This window comes from Podarcis vaucheri (genome assembly GCF_965113315.1).
Source record: "Podarcis vaucheri genome assembly, chromosome: Z".
Classification (NCBI taxonomy): Eukaryota; Metazoa; Chordata; class Lepidosauria; order Squamata; family Lacertidae; genus Podarcis; species Podarcis vaucheri.
The window spans coordinates 1,023,219-1,042,799 of record NC_138758.1 but is presented as its reverse complement, the minus strand read 5'-3'; the positions used below and the strand labels follow the sequence as shown (position 1 = coordinate 1,042,799).

The window sequence follows — 19,581 nt, the reverse complement described above, 5'->3', positions numbered from 1 at the left end:
GGTATTACTCAGAAGGGTGGTGGGAATGGGAGATTGGCAGATAGCTGAGATGAGCCTGTTGACGACTCTTAACGACTGTAATAGGTCTTACAGGAAAAGGCAAGGGGTGAAAAGGTGAGAAATGGCTTAGTCATGTATAATGAGATAAGAATCCAATGTCTCTGTTCAGGCCAGGTCTCTCCATGGTGCTTGAATTGCAACTCATTACCAAACTTAAAACTATTCTGAGCTCATACCAAGAACTAACTTAGTTGGTCTTTAAGGTGCTACTGGAAGGAACTTTTTTATTTAATCTACAGTATGTAATCCAAAGAAAAACCAGAATTCCCACATCCTCAAGAACAGTGAAATGGTTGGGAAATGTAAAACATCAGCATCAATATAAAAATGTTTTGTTATTCCCTTTGACAATTGACTATTGGAAAGCTTTCACTCAATTAAAGTGGTGCCCCGCAAGACGAAATTAATTCGTTCCGCAAGTTTTGTCATCTAGCGAATTTTTCGTCTTGCGAATCACAAAATCCCATGGGAATGCATTGAAAATCAATTAATGCGTTCCTATGGTCAAAAAAAGTCCAAACAAAGCCAAATTTGGTACAACAACAGTTTATTAACTGCTCTTTAAAGTCACACATACTGTAAAGAGCAGTTCAAAAATTGAAGGGAAAATAAATTAACTTTATAAACAAAACATGTCTTTGTTTTTAGACAAAGGAAACAAAGTCGCGAGACGTTTTCGTCTTGCGAAGCAAGCCCATAGGGAAATTCGTCTTGCGAGGCAAATCGAAAACGGAAAAACCTTTCGTCTAGCGAGTTTTTTGTCTTGCGAGGCATTTGTCTTGCGAGGTACCACTGTACATTTCGAACAAATGGAATCCATGGTGCTGTTGGGGAGATTTCATGGGATCCCAGTGCAACATCCTAGTGTCTGTGAGGCTTTGGTTCATTATATCTTTCAGTGTCAGTTGTATACTGATATTACAGAACATTATTTCGAGCTATTAAAGATAATTAAATACTTGGATTTGAAAGAATCTGGGCTTCCTGCTATAAGCACATGATAGTATGTAACCTGGAGAGTTGCTTCATTCAGAGTAAAAGCCACTAAATGCAGGGGGAAGTTTTTGGATTCCATTTCTGTCAGCTATCATAGTGATTTGAAGACATGAGAGTATAAAGCATATCTTGCTGTCATCGAATATACCTGCTTACGTTTATTTGTTTTATAAATAAATCTCTGCTTATCACAAGGAATCGCATACATATAATATATTAATTTTAACTGTAACTACTGCGCCTTTATGGAAGTTTTGGTATCATGTTTATTAGTGATCCAAGGGCCGATCCAATAAACATCTTGAGTATTCCCAAGTGAGGGCTTTACAACCTTGTTCTGCTTCAGCATTTAGTCAATTTAGCTACCATGACTAACAGCCAATGCTATTCATAGGTAAAAAGTAGAATTATATTTCAGAAGTGAAAACAAGGCACAGAACTGACTCCATTCATGAAGTTTGTATTCCAGCGTGATATGAATAAAAGTTTCATTGGACAATCCAAATTCAAATATCATGGGAAGCAGAGAACAATTCATCTTCCCATATGTCATTACTTTATAAACCTATACCATCTCTCTGTTCCCCCATGTAATTCAAAACCCCTTGGTTATTTCAATTGTGCTTTTCTGCCTCTTTTTCAGTGCTGAAACTCCTTTTTAGGTGGGCTGACCAGAATGCATTCAAAATACAAAACTGCCATACATTTATAATAAGGCATTATGATACTGGCAGTTTTCAGTTCCTCATCCTTAGCATGGAAAATTCCTTCTCACAGCTGCAATACACTAAGAAGTCCCACAGGTAAGTGCATATTATTATTATTATTGTTGTTGTTGTGGTTGTTATGCCCTTCCCACAAGGGAGCCCAGGGCAGTGTACAACATAATTCATGAATACAAACATCTCAAAATATTAAAATATTAAAAATCATATACCTTATGATGGAAGCCTAATGCAAACACTGATAAGTATTGACACCCATGATCTGAAAATGATTAAATGAAGATTGTCTAACACCCCATCACTAGCTCTTTTAAAAAAGTATATTAATCACAGATTAATAAAGCAAACAAGAAATAAATTAGTTAATAAAGCAAGAAGGAAAATAAAGCAAGAAGGAAAGAAATAATAAGAGAGTGCTGCAGTGCAATTCTCTGCATGTCTACTCAGATGTAAGGGCCCATTGAGTTCAATGGGAATTTTAACCTTGATCATGAAAAGCTAAATTATAATGATGCTCCCAGACCACCCATAATATTAAATGACTAATGATAAATACTTTATACCTTTGATTGATAAAATTTCTGGATGTCATTAATACTGTGTCAGTTTTGCAGGAAAGAGCAGCTACCATTTTTAAATTATTCCATTCTAGTGGCTCCCAGTAAAAACTCTGCAGAGCCCAAGTTTCCCTTTTCCTTTTACCCTCCTCAAAAGGCTGCCTTGGCGGCTTACAAATATCGCTTACAAAGACAGCCTTTCCCCTCCGTTTTATAATATAAAAGACATGACACAAAAGGTAGCATCTTTTAGATATTAAACCTGAGGGCAGAGACTGTCTCATCAGTGACATTTGTAAGCAACTCTGACAGTCTTTTTTAAACCCAAAAGCAGGATAAAAATGCTTTAAATATAATACAAATATAATATAATACAAAGGAGGGAGAAAGGTTGTTTTCTACTGCTCCAGAGAAGCGGACACGGAGCAATGGATCCAAACTACAAGAAAGAAGAAAGAAGAAAGAAGATTCCACCTAAACATTAGGAAGAACTTCCTGACAGTAAGAGCTGTTTGACAGTGGAATTTGCTGCCAAGGAGTGTGGTGGAGTCTCCTACTTTGGAGGTCTTTAAGCAGAGGCTTGACAACCATATGTCAGGAGTGCTCTGATGGTGTTTCCTGCTTGGCAGGGGGTTGGACTCGATGGCCCTTGTGGTCTCTTCCAACTCTATGATTCTATGATTCTATGATTCTAAATCATTGGAAGGGCTTATGTTTCCACCTATCTTGCTACTGAGCATGTTATTATTGTTTTGACATTTCTGCTTAACTTTAGACAGCCAAGGCTTCAATATTATTACTATCCTATACTATTCTTTAACTACCTAGAAGGCCTTTTCTTTTAAAATGATTTTTAAAATATATTATTCAAACAATATGCAAGTGTCTCAAAGCAAAATTTGAACCAGTGACTTCCAGACCCACCCTATGGCTGGAAGGTGAGGCCTTCTTGGTGGTGGCTCCACCAGGTGTGCCGGGGCAAGGGCAGGGCCTTATCAATGGTGGCTCCCCCTTTGTTGGACACCTTCCTTCATTACTGAATCTCAGAAGAAATTTAGGAACACCTCTAATTGCTCAGGCGTTTGGTGGCTGGAAGATATATTGCTTCTGGCAACTCTGAGATCCCTAGTTGTCAATAGCTTCAAGTTGTGTTTTTTTTATCTAAAACAACTGGTGTGAATGTTTTGGCTGTTTTTAAAATGCTTGTGAATTATTTTTAACGGCCGCTTTAAGTTGGTTTAAACGTTTCCTCTTGCTGTCTCTGCCATCTTGCGCTCCTTCGGCAGGAAGAGGACCCGGATTAGTAATAACTGTTTGATGATGTTTCTTCATGGCCTGTTGGATGCTGTTGTCTTTTTCAATTTAAAAGTTCCCCTTGCTTTGTATATGGATATTTATCGGTTATGGGAAAGGCGCTTGGTGACAAGAGGAGAAGAGGAAGAGGCGCTGAGGGCGAAGGAAAGAGGCGCCAAACTCGCGCGCGACCGAGCCAAGAGAGAGTCGGGCGGCGAAGAAGGGCGTGTGGCGCAGCCATTGGCAGACCCAGCTGAACTCGGCCCCGCCCACTTCCGCCGATTCGCGCCGCCAACGCCACCAGCAGCGGCCCCGCCTTCCTCCTTCCTCTCTTAGGCGCTTGCTTGAGAGGCTCCCACCAGCCTCCGCTGCGCATTACGTCATCCCCGCGCGCCGATCGGCGAAGGCCCGACTCTTCGCGTCGCATCGCGTTCGCGTCTCAGCTCTCGCCGGAAGCTTCCCGCTGGCCTTTCGTGCGCGTGCGCGTGCGCGGCCCCGGCAGTGCCTGTGAGGGAACGAGGCAGACGATGGCGGCCGCCTCTCTGTGGAAAGGGCTGGTCGGCGTCGGACTCTTCGCCCTGGCGCACGCGGCCTTCTCCGCCGCGCAGCGTGAGTGGCTCCCGCCTCCGCCTGCGGTGGCAGCGCCCCGTCCCCTCGCCCTACGCGCATGCGCACCCTGGCGGAGGGGGTGTCCTGGTGGGCCTCGGCGCCCCTCTCGCCGCCCGGCCCAGCCCCCCCTCCTGGGAAGGGGCGGGGGGCGCCGAGGGTTCCCAGGCGGGCGGGGCGCGCGAGCAGGACGTGTATTCTGGAATGTGCCGCCTCCCTGGGGGGCGGCCCGGGCAGGAGGGGTCCCAAGGGCCGCCAGCGTTTCCCCGCCTCACCTACTGGGAGGGAGGGAGGGAGGGAATTCCGCCTGCCGCGTTTAGAGGAAAGGGAGGAGGTTCGTGTCGTAAATTGCGAGGGTAGAATTAACCAGTGCCAGATTTACGTATAAGCTCAACAAGCTCTAGCATAGGGCCCCACTCTTTTGGGGGGGGGGCAAAAAAATTAAGGGGGGAAAAACCTGGATGTACATTTCCAAAATATAAGTTCAACAATTACTTTGATAAAATGCATATTTTGTTACGTGCAAATGGCTTTAGATACCTATGAGGTCCATAAATTACCATATAGCATATACTCAACACAAAAAAGCAACAATTGTTGTGGACAAAGGACAGCTGGACATATCAAGGGCCCCATTACCTTCAGGAGCTTATAGCTTAGGGCCTAAATCCAGCCCTGACCACCACGGAGAAGAACGTGGCTGTGCAGCATGGGAATTGTGGCAGAGTCAGAAGGGGATCCCGTGGGACATCCAGGGCAAATGCAGGAGCAGTTTGTAGGCACAATCCTGCTCTGGTTGACTGCGTTCAGTAGGGCTTGCTCTCAAGTAAGGGTGCATAGGGCTGTAGCCTTGCTGTGGGTGAAGCTTACGCTTGATTGGAGCCCGCAACTTTTTTCAGGTGTGTGAGACATCAGGAGATAGAATTTTATGAGGCGCTAGTGAAATACCTATTATTACGTATGACAGCCATTGGAACCTGGGAGGGATGGATTGTTGCCTCCTCACATTCCCAGATACTGAGCATTGCACACATTCCCGGTACCATCCTGATTTCTGGTTTTTGTCCATGCTCGACAGTGGTGGGAAAATGTCAGACCTTATCTTAGGCTGTGTAGTTGTTGGATCCCAAGACCTTAAAAAGAACAGTCCACAAAAGGTTTCTCTGATCTCTGTAGCACTAAGATGGTGAATGGCACCTGGTGAAATTTTGCCTTTATGTTCATCTCATAGAATTCTAAGCCTGGTAATGAATAGAACAAAGACTTTTAATGGCTGGAAATGGAACTTGATGTGGAAAGACTATGGGGTGTAGTGGGTGGAATAGGAGTGCCATTAGAAGTCAAGGGGATCAGTTGGATTGGTGTGACACCAGCGTACACTGTGGGAGAGCGGTTGGGAGAACTAGGCTGGTGTTAGGATAAAGACAGCTGGTGAGTAGCAGGTGCTTGACTAAGGCAATAGGGAATAGATGTATCAAGTATGATGTGGAGACGGTATGTTTTTGTCAGTTGTGTGAATGAAGGGAGTCTTAAGCTCAGCAGGTGGTGGTCATCTCAGCAGAAGTGCTGGATTAATCATGCAACTCCTGATGCAATCTGTTGCTTGATCTCGTCTCTGCATCTGTAATCTGTACGCCAGGTGAGCTAACAGTAACCATGCAAATCCCTTCAGGGTTGTGTGCGTCAGTATGAATCCCCCAGATACAGCAGTCAAGATTTTAATGGGAACAGCTTGTTGGGAACATATCTAACCAGTTTTGTAATACAGTGGTACCTTGGGTTACAGACGCTTCAGGTTACAGACTCCGCCCACCCAGAAATAGTACCTCGGGTTAAGAACTTTGCTTCAGGATGAGAACAGAAATCGTGTGGCGCCAGCGGGAGGCCCCATTAGCTAAAGTGGTATCTCTGGTTAAGAACAGTTTCATGTTAAGAACGGACCTCCGGAATGAATTAAGTTCTTAACCTGAGGTACCATTGTATCTAGATTGGTTACTGGTTTGATTCGAAACTCTGTTCAAGTTGTTGGTTTTAACCTTGGAAACTCAACATTGCTTGAGACTCTGGTCCCTCAGGTTTGCCTTCTCCCACATCAGCCTTCAGTAAGATCTCCTCCTGAGGCACCTCTGAGAGCCACCACCCTTAAAGATAATGTGGGCAATAATGAAGGAGAGGGTTTTCTCCTATGTGGCAGGCCAGTTGTAGAGTATAATTTAAAGTAGTATTGGGGAATGCTGTATTTTAGAAGATACTTCATGTTTTGCTGCTTTAATTGCTATTTCACATGTGCATTCTGCTGTGTTGACTACTTTTCATTATATATTATTTTATTTAAAAATTGCATTGCATACCACTCTAGGATAAATATTAAGAAGTGTAGTATAGAAATACCAAAAATGGATGAGTGGCTGGGCTAGTAATTTCATGGGCCTCTCCTGGAACTGTCACACAATGGGTTTTGGTGACTGGACTGGTGACATGCTGCCAGACCTTGGCCTAGTCCATAAAATACTTGGATTGAAGGCAGCCAATGTGAATTCCCCATTTGTATCTTTTTGCTCTAACATAGATTGTAATCTGTGGGGTAGGGACATATTCTCTCTGATACTGGACACTGTTCAAGTAACCAGTTAAAATAGTACGTTAGCGGCTTGTCACCCCAACTCTATATGTGTGTACTGACACCCTGGCCAACAAACATGAGTGACTGCTGACATAGTACCAGTTGTAACACTTTCAGCTTAGTTGTGAATTTGCATTGTGAATTTGCACAAACTCCCATATTTCTGGATCAGGGCAGTCAGTTGGACAGGAGAAGCTAGATGATGGAGTGATTTGTTTCTGTTGCCGGCAGTGATTCCCTGTTATGACAAGTTTGGGAGAACAGTTTAATATGCATACTGAAGCAACATAGACTGGTTGCCTTTAGTTGAAATAGTTTTTAGTGGTTGTCTAAATGAGCTTGAGGCCTTTCTGTAAGATACGTAAGGAGAAGGGTCATGGCATGCAGAAAGTCTGTGGTTCAGTCCCAGACATCTCCAGGTATGTATGGGCAAGACCTGACTGAAGCCCTGCAGAACTGTTGCCAATCCTTGTGGACAAGTGCACTAAAGAACTGACTTGGAATAAGGCAGCAGAGAGCTACCAGTGATTCTCTTGCATTACTCAGTTATAGCTGTTGGACACATTTCTCTTGCGTGCACTATGGAGATTAGTTAATTCAATAAGGCAAGATTTGAAGATCTGATTAATAATCAGAAAGAGAAACTGAGGTGGAGGTGGCTTTTACCTGTAGTGGAGTTGATAGAAAACCCAGCTGTGTGGCCCCTTTTTTGCTCTGTGAACATAGAAAGGAAATCAGATTAATTTACCAGCATGTCTTCATTTTGCAGATCGCTCCTACATGAGATTAACAGAAAAGGAAGATGAAACTTTGCCAATAGATGTAAGTTAAATGTTCTTTTTCTTTCAGTGATGCAAGTGCTGACTTGACTGTGATCCGTAAGATGACACATTTCCATTTAAACTAATATGGTTGCAATGGAATAAGGTGGGGGGATGAAGCATCCAGGAACAAATTAAACGTTTTCACTGGCTTGTGGACTTGTATGGATAGCGTACTGTGTAACTTAATTCTGGCTTTTGTTTTTTACTTTGCCCTGTTTCTACAAACTGAATCTGAGCTCTTGTGTCACCATGCTTCTTCCCCTAATCTGCAGCCTCCATTGCAGTGTGACTGAGATTCATCTGAAATTTGGCATCTTCCTCTTCTCCCTTAGCAGCATTCCTTTAGGAATTGCCACTCTCTCCAGTCAGTTCTTTGAAAGCCTCTGCTTTACTCCCCATACTCTGCAGAACAAACAGCCTTTCCCTCTAGCATTTGGCAGGTATTTGTTTGTATGGAGCTGTTGTGTGGTACAGTGGTGCTTCGCAAGACGAAAAGAATCCGTTCTGTGATTCTCTTCGTCTAGTGGTTTTTTTGTCTTGCGAAGCAAGCCCATTGACGGATTAGCGGATTAGCACTATTAGCGGCTTTTAGCGGCTTATCTGCTGATCGGATCAGCTGATAAGCGGCTTAGCGGCTTAGAAAAGGGGGGGGGGAAACCAGCAGGAACTCGCAAGACATTGTCGTCTTGCGAAGCAAGCCCATAGGAAATTTGTTTTGCGAAGCACCTCCAAAACGGAAAACTCTTTCGTCTAGCGAGTTTTCCGTCTTGCGAGGCATTCGTCTTGCGGGGCACCCCTGTATCTGCTATCCACTTTCCAGCCTAATGTAATCATCCTTCAAAAATTATTACGTATCAGTGTGAGGCATCCTACCCATTCCCACCCACCTCTGCCCCTCCTCCTTTCCACACTAGAAGACTAGATAAGGTTGGGAAGTAGTTGCCAGGCTCATGCCTATTCAGCCATGTAAATAACCTGAGGTGTCTCAAGTCCAAAATTAACCCTGCTGCATTGCACATTTCTGAAGCCATGAGATTTCCCATCTTGAAAAGCACAGTGGTTGGATATTTAAGACCAAACACGAGGGGGAATTCTATTAGCAGTATTTTACTTAAGTCACTCAAGTGCTGCTTACTTTTTAATCTGTTACAGATAGTGCTTCAAACACTGTTGGCCTTTGCGGTTACCTGTTACGGCATAGTACATATTGCAGGGGAATTTAAAGACATGGATGCTACTTCAGAGCTGAAGAATAAGTATGTTTTTACCCATTTCTTTCTGCTGGCATTATTACTTTGCTCAGTGCTTTGCTTTTTATTCTTTCCCCCACCCTTTACATCAGGCAGTCTTCCAGGTCTGTTTAAAGAGGAGGGTTTCTCTCTCCTGATCAATTAGAAGACGTTTAGCAGTTGTTATTTCATCATTTGCACAATGCTGTAAGATTGAGAAACTACAGCTTGCCGTACTTCCCTCTCACACATGGCAAAGTTAAAAGAAACCTGTTCTATGCTGCATATCTATTAGTAATTGTTATTATTGGATTTATTAGTTACTTTTTCTTTGCTACTGCAACTCAAAGCAACTTACACACATTAAAACCAGGGGGGTGTGGGGGTGTATCCCCACCCACCAGATAGTTAAGAGCCAGATGCCTGGTTAAAAAGGAAAGTTTTTGCCATGTTGACTATGAAACCTACATGATTAGCAGGTATCCACCATCTGAATATCAGCAGAAAAATAGGAAGGCTGTAACCTTCATGCCCAATTCCTGTTGGACTCTTGTGGGAAGCAGGAGGAAGGAACAGATGGCTGCTTGATCCAGCAAGACTCTTCATGGGGTGATAGGAGCCAAAGGGAGATTGCTCTTCAGTTTAGCTCTTAAGTTTAGCACATCCTGGACTTCTGCTGCTTTTTCTGCCTCCCATGATCCTACCAGGCTCTGGCCTTAACTCCCGTCTTATTGCCACATTTTTGGTAGCCACCTTTGGCCTGGCCCCAGCATCCTTCTCTGTCTTGATGCCCCAGTGTGGTTCCTGTGGTTTATCACCCCTGCTGCTGCTGCTGCTACTTCTAGCTAAGAACAGATCATATTTTTATCTTGGAGTTTGATTTTTACCTCTCTTCTTGCCTCCATTGCACTCTGTGTGTTTGCTGTTGCTGGTTTTTTCATGTGATTTTAATTTTTATAAGCTACTCTGAGCATTGCATAATCGTTTGAAGGGTGGAATAGAAATTCTTACTAGTATTGGGGCAGGAGGCCAAGTTTGAACTTTTTAATATGTCCAAGGAAGATCTGAAGGTAACCTTGGTTATGGCATTTTAACCAGAATAGGACTGTGAATTAACAGTTATGATTTGTTGCCAATTGCACTTCTCTCCTTTTTGTTCTGCTTTTTGTTTCAGGACATTTGACACATTAAGGAACCATCCATCCTTCTACGTTTTTAATCACCGGGGCAGAGTATTATTCCAGTCCCCAGACACGGTCCATTCTTCCTCCAGCAGGGATGCTTTGTCGTCTAGCGCATCGCTGAAGTTGCGAAAATTCGAACCTCTTCGCCGTTAAAGATTTTTACGGATTATTCTAAAAATAGAACAGGACACTGAGCTATAACATTGGAGTTGGGGGTGTAAACACTTTTATTTCATTTCTGGAGCAGTATTTATATTGATCATCCAGACTATATATATATATATATATATACATATATATATATATGGACCTTCTTCAAACACTGTTAATGACAATGACTGAATTTTGAATTGGCAAAACAGTGTAAATTGTTGCTAGAATTATGCTGTGAAACATCACTTTACTTTTTGTCCATTAGCCCACCATCATGGTTGATTCGAATTTAGTGAAAGCAAATTCTTTATTTCCAAAAAGTAGGTGATTGTTTTAATGCCACAGATGAGCACAGAAGAAAGGAGTATTGGCTTATGCTGCTGTTCTGTTGAATGCTGAGGAAGGGGGCTGCTTTGTGTCTATCCCTTCCCTCCCATCCTTAACACAGAAGACAATGGTGATTGTGTTTCTTTCCTGTCTTCAGCACTTTGGCTGAAGTAATGTGGTCGCTGTTATGACCAGCATCAAAGACATTCAGACAGGCGGTTCTGAAGTGGGAGCTTTACCCAAACTGTTGCCAGGGACACAAAAGCTCCCATCGTTTATTGCTCACTGTCCTTGAGCTTCCTTGAAATGCTCACAGGTTTTGAAGGGAAATGCATCATTTTTGAGAGCCATTGGAGATCTCACTGGGGGTTAGGCAGGAAGGATGCTTACATCCTTACTACACCATCTGTAGTCTCATCCACTTTGCACCAAGCTCCTGCTAATTGTAGCAAGTGCTGGCTGTTGCCTAAGCTGGGAGCAAGGTGGATCGCAACAGGATTACTGCTGCAAAGCAGGAGGGCTGTACCTGAGGAAGGGCTGCAAGTCTGGGTGAGGATGGGACTGCTACATGAGCGAGTGGCTTATAACTTCCAAGGATCTCGGGGACTGCTTAGGATGTCTGCCTTGAGATGCCACAAGGCTGTTCAGTTTGTTCTTGTAACGTGGACAAGTTGTTTCCTGACTTTCTGCTCAGAAGGGTGCATTTTAATCCAGCTCCCTCCATTTAGAAGTGTGCGCTCTCACTGAAAACGTAGGACGAAGTTTGTCCAGAGGTGGGAGAGCTGCTTTGCTTTTCTTTAAACAATTTACCCTGTTTGTCTTGTTTTTCCACTTTGCTGCATTGCTCTTTTGCCAATGGCATCTCCGAGTCACCTGCCTTGGAGCATGTGGGGTGTTTGAGCAGAGGGAATAGATTCCTGTCAATTCACTAAATTTAGTTTGTCCCCATGTTTGTTTGCCATAGATTTAAACTGGTTGGAGTGGGCTGCAGGAAAGCTGTCTGTCTCTCCTTGGCTGCAATGGCGTGTTTACATTTTACTTTTTCTGCAGTGAAAGAAAGGTGCCCCATCCACTTGTGGCAGCACAGTATAGACGCATGGGCATCAACTGCTGGTGCACTTGTGATAGAATAAAACAATGCATTCCACCCAGTATGGTTTGCTCTTTTCTCTGCATGGTGGTTCCTGGTTCCACAAAAGGCACCCTAACCACAGGGGTCAGGATGGTTGAGCTGTGAATGTAAAGAAGACATGGCATTGTTTAAACTCAGATTGCTGCTTGTTCATGGAAGTTATTTTAGTGTTACAGTCCCCCCAAGTACACACAGTGGCAAACTGAACATAAAGTCTGTTGTTATGTAATGGCCTTACTGTTCCCTACCCATCCCTTGTCCTGGAGTGAAGACTCCTGCTCTGTAAAACCTGAAACAGTGCTTCAGAACTGAGCACGGAGAACAGCAGCTGGTGGGATCTCCTTTTCTTGACGAGAGAGGCTGCAGGTCTTATGCTTCACCTACTTGATGGTTCACTTCAATATTTCCTTTAAAGCCAGTGAGGGTCTCCCAGCACATTTTCAGAATTACAGCTGCTGCTGTTGGGAGTTAAGAGCCAAGTTTTTCTTGACCCTGTATGGGTGATCTGGGCTGCATAAAAGGATCTTGTCCCTTGTGGTAACCCGCTCCCTGTGGATCTCATTGCATAAAATTGAGGTGGGGTGAGAAAAGTACCCATCCAGTCTTGCAGCACAGTCCTGAATGTTTGCTAGGAAAAGGTTGCACAGTGCAGTGGAGCTTGTGGGCTAGTGGCTGTGCATAAGAGAATGGCCGGTGTCATATGTGTCCTTCAGTTTGAACTCCCCTCCCCCTGTCTTAGTACCATGTATGAAAATCATTTTCAGCTAAACTCTCCTTATTAACCAGGTGCCTACAAACCTGGCAAGAACCTGCTTTAGGCTGCCAAAAAGGCTCCATCACAGCAGGGCATCGCTGCATGAACGGAGTCTTCCCCACATTTGTGTTTTAAGTTTGCAACCTATTGAATGCCCTTTGAGCATTTAAACTTGCAAGGAGTAGCAGCTTGAACCTCCAGCATTGACATTAACTATCACATGTGCAAAACTTGTTCTTTCATTTTTGATCTTGCATTGCCTAATAAAGAACCAACATCCTTAAAAAGCACATGGGGTATGAATTCTTTCTTCAAGGATTGAACTAAGAAAAATGCCACTTTTATAAAGCTGAAGGGTGGTTTTAAATACACCCATTATTTTCCTTTTTATCCGGAAAAGGTTTGTGTTTTACTGCACTTGCTGCTGTACTGGATTGAATTTGCCTTCTGGTTTGCATAGAGCAGTGGTAGTTGGCAACCTTTTTAAGCCCACAGGCACAGCAAAGGTAAAAGACTCCTGGATGGTTAAGTCCAGTCAAAGGTGACTGTGGGGTTGCATCGCTCATCTCGCTTTCAGGCCAAGGGAGCTGGTGTTTGTCCACAGACAGCTTTCTGGGTCTTGTGGCCAGCAGGACTAAACCGCTTCTGGCGCAATGGAACACCGTGATGGAAACACCGTTTACCATCCCGCCACAGTGATACCTATTTATCTACCTGCACTGGTGTGCTTTCAAACTACTAGTTTGGCAGAGGCTGGGACAGAGCAACGGGAGCTCGCCCTGTTACGGGGATTCGAACCGCCAACCTTCCAATTAGCAAGCCCAAGAGGCTCAGTGGTTTAGACCACAGCGCCACTCGCGTCCCTTCTACAGGCACAGTAGAAACTTATGTGCTACTATAGAACACTTTTCCCAGGCCTTATTTCAGGAGGAAGACATTGCCAGGAAAGCATGCAAGCAACTGAATCCTAGTGCTACTGTTAGAAGCCCATGACTTGAATTCTCTGTACAAAAAGCTTACCTGTTTTTTGAAAAGCTAGCATTACTTACCACCATCTGAGTTGGCAACTTCTTTTGAATACGTAAGATTTTTTCAGTATGAGATTATTGAGGCAGGCAGAGCTCCAGCTTTAACCTGAAGTAGTGGCATAGGAGCAGCTCCTCTATTTGAGACACCCACTAGAATTTTATAAATAGCAGCTAAATTAGATTGCTGTGGCCATGTCTGTTTATGCCAGGGGTAGGCAACCTAAGGCCGGGGGCCAGATGTGGCCCAATAGCCTTCTCAATCCGGCCCGTCGACAGTCTGGGAATCAGCATGTTTTTACTTGAGTAGAATGTGTGCTTTTATTTAAAATGCCCCTCTGGGTTATTTGTGGGACATAGGAATTCGTTCACTCCCCCCCCCCAATATAGTCTGGCCCACCACATGGTCTGAGGGACGGTGGACTGGCCCATGGCTGGAAAAGGTTGCTGACCCCTGGTTTACACCCACAGGTGAGAGGAAGTTCTAAGGAGCTGCTATTGTAAAGCTCTCCCGTCTCTTGGGATAAAAGTAGTGGTTGTGTTTTGATAGCAACACCAACCCTTTCTCTGCGACATGCCTCTCCCTTGTATTGGTACCACTGTATTATGGCAAGCAGCCATGCAGAATACACGTAATTTGCCTAGCAAGTAAATTTTAACATAGTTGAAATTGTCTGCCTAGCCAGTAATTCCAATGAACTCTGCTTACTAAATTTAAAATCTGTTTCAACTCATTAGTTAGCATCATTAGCTAAGGAGCAATAACAGCCAGCATGCAAGTAGTTACTCCATACTCCACACTGAGAACTAGCAATCTGATAAATCAGGGATGTGGTACCTGCTTTTCTCTTGAGACTGCAATTTCCATCCGCTCCACCCAGCTTGGCCAGTGGTCAGGGAGGAGGGAACTCTTGTCCAGGAGCACGGGGACAGCCATATGCTGTTCCTCAGCAGAAAGTTTTTATGGAAGCCTTTTGAAGACAGGTGTAAGCTGCAGTTTTTCAATCTAAACCAGACTTCTTATTTGTTCCAAAGTTGCTTTAAACAAGTTTGTCTACAGGTAAAAAATGGGTAATCAAGTATTCCTCATGTAAATATTTTCTCAAAGATAATGCATGGTGGTGGTGGCTGTAAAAATAAGACCTGCACACATGAATGATTCGAATTTGGACTCACAGCTAGTTGGGTATGTGCTGCAAATCTTGAAATATTTTGTCACCAATTTACTTAAGCAGAGGTGTACTCTGCAGTACCCAAATTTGTGTTTTGCCACAGGACCTCCTTGCTCCCATCACACTTAGTAGAAGTGAGGTCCCAATTTCTTCGGGTCTGAGGCCTTTAGCACGGAGGCTGTCAGCTTTCACATGCCAGCATGGTTAATAGGATGCCTCTCCAAAGTTTAAGAAATTAGGAATTTTTAAAGCTAAAGAGAGCAGGCAGACGCACCTGTGCATGAGGCAACATCAAAATGCAGATGTGCATTAGACAGTCTACTTCAAAATAAAAACCCCTGCAACTGGTCATCTACACAGGTGACATCTTAATGACTTGTCTCAACTCCCATTGTCTACCGCCTGCTGAATCTCCCCTTCCCTCCCTAGAGATGTTTAGGGCAAAGCAGAGCAGCTGAAGATTACTTCAGTGCAGGAAAATGAGACAAACTACACAATTAGAGTTTTATTTTTAGCACTCACATGGGTATGTGTTTTGTGCATGTGTCTTCTATCATGATTCCAGGGAGAGCCCTGCCTTGTTTTGCCAATACCAGCCTGCAGAACTGGCAAATTGTGTTCACACAAGATGAGCCCCCAAAAGGACCTAGCTTCAGAGAAATTATGTCCACAACCAGAATCTGTCAGCCAAGGTTATCCTTAGCCAAAAGCACACATGGCCAATGGCCATGAAATGGGAGAGCAGCTCAGATCTTTAGAAGGTTCTGCTCATGATTAGACCAAATTGGGAATGGGCTTCTGCTAGAGAAATACACACCAGCTTGTTCACACATAGGGTTCTGGAAGGTAAATCAAGCAAATATGAAAATGTACTTCAGTAGTGTTGCCTCAAGTCACTACAACAGGGGCCCCGGTCTTCATTTGCTTTCCCTTTATCTCCTCACCATTCCTTGTCCTTCTCCAGCCTCTGTTTAAGACTACAACTCCCATCAGTCCATGCACAATATGGTTGTGTGCTGGCTGGAGTTGATGGGGGTCATCAGTTGCAAAAGGCTGCGCTCTCCCACTGCAAAAGGGCGCCGGGGGGGGGGGGGAATCATGCTCTGTCAGAAGAACAAATCTGAGAAGTGACTTATGAAGACTGCTGTGTAGCTGTCCTGGAATCAGCACACCAGATGAGTAATGTCAAGTCTTTTGTCATCGCAGTGGCTTATCTCTTGCCTTTGGGTTTTTCCTTTATCCAATTTTGGCTCAGCCAGCAATTACAAAGCAGCAAGTCAGTCAATGCCACGGAGTGCAGCTTAAAAGATTACTCAAAGCATGGCTTCAAACACTCTCTGCATTAAGTCTTTCCAACAGAGAGCTGGCAGGTTGGGACAGTAGGGGGTTTATGGCAGCATCAGAGTCAGGCCACAGTGTATCAAAGTACCAACACAAAGTGGCAGAAAGGTCAGTTATCAGACACCATTCCTGCTGAAATGCAAGTTATGTAGGCCCCAAACCCAGGTCATGGTCTGCACCCCCATGCTATAATAGCAGCTGGAAGGGGAACGTGCTTGGGCCGCCCTTGCCAGAACTAGGTCAGATCTCCTTCTGCTCCTGTTTGTAGTTAGCCTTTTCTCCTCTGTGTAGAAGAGGCAGCCCCTATTCCCAACTGGAAAGAGGATGCTCTTCGGATCTGGGATGCTTCCACCTGGGAGTTGCAAGTCTTCTTGATGGGAACATACAGTAGAAGCTTCCCTCATCAAGGGTTAGATAAAATGTGAGCCAAACTAGTGCTGTGGCAGCTGCTCAAATTCAAAACTGAAGCTCTGTTGCTTCAAAGCAGGGAAGACTGGGCCTAATGTAAGGAGCTTCGTATCCCATTGAAGGGCCCAAACAAAAAGTCATTAGCATCCAAGGCAAGGAGAAGGAGTCACCCCACTCCTGGCACCACCATGGAATGCAAAGGGACAATCTGCCAGTGACTGAAGAACATAATGTGGAAAGTCAGGTGGCAACTATAGTCAAAGCAAACCATGTGAACCAGCTCCTCCTGCAAAGAAGAAATGTGCATTCCAAGAGTCAAAGTGGTCTTTTGGAGGAAGGAGGGAAGACAACAGCGGGGGTCTTCTGTGTTTGGGGTCTTTTGTTCTTTTGTTTCTTGTGCTTGCAGGCAACTGGGATTACCAGAGATTCTTCATCAGCACCTCATTCAGATTAGGCATTTCTTAGGAAACCATAAAATGATTTTTATTATTTACAAGTGCTAAAAAAATTCATCTCTCATACACACACACGTACACACACTCTGTTTGATATATCAAATTAAGGATCTGGTAAACAACACTGTCCAAAATAATCTCTTTTCATATGAACATTTAAAAAGTAAAACACACACACACATAATATTTGGGGGACAGGGATTGTTTTTGTTTGTTTTTTAAAAACCCCAAAGTATCCTTCTAAGCGCTTCCAAGGCCAAGTCCACGTGAAGAGTCTCCGTCCTCCTCACAAGATGAAAGAGAACTGAAGTCAGGACCTGGGGAGCCTCAGGCACGCGCTTTCATAAAGTCTGCAGACAAAAGAGAAGAGAGGCTGAGGTAGGTTGCTTAGCGGCTACCAGGAGCAGCAGTCACAGGCCTCTTGACCACTTTTCCTCAACCCAGTTTCAGCAGCTGCTTTACTCTCAAATTCAATGTTACCCTGAAAACTCATGCCTGGGTCGGCTGCCAGTTCTCAGAAACTTTTGCCTTCGTGTCTGTAGCAGCAACATGCACTACCATCACGAAGGGATTTCTCTCTCTCCTCTTTTTTTTTCCTTTTTGAACATAGGCTCTCTCCAACACAAGCGCAGATAAAACGTATGCATTTTTGTTTTACCAGATTTGACCTGCTGCCTAAAGCAGCTCTTTAAAAAGTGTCTTAGAACAAAGGTTCAAATGAGTAAATTCTCATCACCTGCGGCAGAGGGCAGCACTGAGTGTTTTTCTTCAGCCCATTGAGCAGATCAGGCCCTTCAATGTGAGGTGGTGAGGGAGGACGCCAGACCCCCTGCAGCAAATCCATCAAGGTCACAGCTCAGTTTCCATTGAGAGAGGCTTGCAAGCATAAAAACTCCACCCTTCTTCTCAGACTCCAACAGAAAAGCCACCTGACTGCCAGGGGCAGCTGCTGCCACATCCTCTTCTGCTCCTCTCCAACACAGCAAACTTGTTCTCCCTGGCCCATGCACTCGTCTTGCTGGGGCATTATTATCTACTGTTGACATGATTAACTCTGTTGTGCAGGCTGTTGAACTCTATTTCCTCTAGTATTCTCTCTAAGTGCTGAATTAACACCCGTTTTTTAAACCTAAGAGAAAGAGGGGGGGAAGGGGAGCAATTTAATGTGGGTTTTGCACTTCTGTTCCAAGTTCCCCCTCTGAAACAAACAACTGCCTTTGCATTACTCTGCAGAACATATGCAGGGCCTAGGCTCACACACCCTCCTGTGCTTGGAATGTTAAGTCCCATCAACCTACAAGCAAAAGAGGTTCCTCCCACCATCAAAGGCAGTGGTTTCAAAGAACATCATGCAGCACAACAGGCAAGAAGCAAACAGGCCACTATCAGAACACATGCACATATCTGCTCAAGCTTTGAACATGCCATCTGGATACAAACCTTGCTGCTTCCTTGATAGCAAATTCAATGAAATATTTTTGAATTTCAACAGGGCCTTGAACTTCTTCAAGGAGAGAGAAAATCTTTTCGAAATCTACAGTTAAAAAACAAAACAAAACGTGAGATCATGGTAACGTTGGTAAGACCATCAGAATTCTGCCCTCAACCCTGCCCTGTGCTTCCAAGCAGTGGCTATCTCAAACTCTCCCATGGTGGAATCTTTGCCCTTTTCAGACCCTCAGTGTCCTCCTAAAGGCCACTCCTCTTCTCTCCTGGGGCATAGCTGTTTGTGCAGGATCGCATGCGACAAGCCTGGAGATAAATGAGTCAGTCTGCTGCCTCGACTTGACCCTCCTCATTGGAGAAAATACATTTTCTCCTGCTAGCACCGATTTCCTCCTCTTCCCTTTGTAACAGCACCCCACACCAAACTGACAAATCACTTTCTCTCGTGGTCACGTTCCACAGGTTTCTAAATGTGAATTCCATTATGATAGGCAGCTGCTGCCATTTACAGACGAACTCTACAATTACATTTCTGCCAACTCTAAAAGAAAGGGGATCCTCACAAATTCCAAAAGGTGCCAAGCGAGACTGGCACCATAGCAAACGCCCCCCACCCTCCCGGGAACTGAAGTGTCCCTGCAATAAATGATAGCGGTGGAGACTGAAATACCATGAGCTTCATCAGAGCCGCCTCCCATTTCACACCTGTGAAAAGGTGAGAGACGACTTTTGGCTGCCCTGGCGCTCTTTCTGGGTTGGTGGGAACAACTCAGGACCTCCCTTCGGACAACCCAGCCCCCTCTCCAACACTCACTTCTCCCGGGCTTCCGGACCTCCTTCATCACTTTGATTTTGATCACTTCGTTGCTCCCTTCAAACATGCTGGGCGTTATTTTCACCGAATGGGGTGTGGTCCCGGGTGCGGATCCTGGCAGGAGTTTTGGGTCCCCTGAAGACACACTGTAGCTGACAGGTCTGTGAAGCAGGGAGCTGGCGACAGGCCTGAGGTCCAATCCGTCTTCCCCGAGGCAATTCAGCTCACCGGACAGGGAGTCCACCTCGTTGGGCAGGTCGTCATCCATCAGGGCTGCTGGGGGCGGGGGGATTAAGGCCATCATGGGCACAGGCAGCCCATCTCCCAGCTTGTCCAGGGACTGGAAGTGTTCAGCTTTCTTCTCACCATTGCCATCTGGGACCATATTGCTATTTGCATCTGCCAGAAGAAAGAGCTCTCTTAGGGAAGTTTCCTAATGCTCAACGCTGTATCACAG

General features: G+C 44.6%; 2 protein-coding genes across 4 annotated transcripts in view; one reads left to right on the top strand and one right to left on the bottom strand.

The window, feature by feature from the left end:
• Nucleotides 1-4,090: 4,090 nt before the first annotated feature.
• On the top strand, nt 4,091-12,753 carry MMGT1 (membrane magnesium transporter 1). Its single transcript, XM_082207524.1, has 4 exons — nt 4,091-4,240; nt 7,630-7,682; nt 8,837-8,940; nt 10,088-12,753. The coding sequence occupies exons 1-4, from the start codon at nt 4,159-4,161 to the stop codon at nt 10,248-10,250; spliced, it is 402 nt and encodes a 133-aa protein (XP_082063650.1). The 5' UTR covers nt 4,091-4,158; the 3' UTR covers nt 10,251-12,753.
• A 4,113-nt stretch (nt 12,754-16,866) lies between these two features.
• LOC309523541 (integrator complex subunit 6-like) overlaps nt 16,867-19,581 on the bottom strand; it is a 42,585-nt gene continuing 39,870 nt past the window's right edge. For 2 of the 3 annotated variants that reach the window (XR_014215443.1, XR_014215444.1), the window contains 4 exons: nt 19,125-19,523; nt 18,305-18,398; nt 17,601-17,993; nt 16,867-17,214 (listed from right to left, as the gene is read on the bottom strand). Coding sequence is in view for 1 of the 3 variants with exons in the window: in XM_082207391.1 (XP_082063517.1) it covers nt 17,894-17,993; nt 18,305-18,398; nt 19,125-19,523 (593 nt within the window). In the remaining 2 variants the exon portion in view is untranslated. Of the gene's footprint in view, nt 17,994-18,304; nt 18,399-19,124; nt 19,524-19,581 lie in introns of all 3 variants that reach the window. The other variant, XM_082207391.1, reaches the window with a different exon arrangement.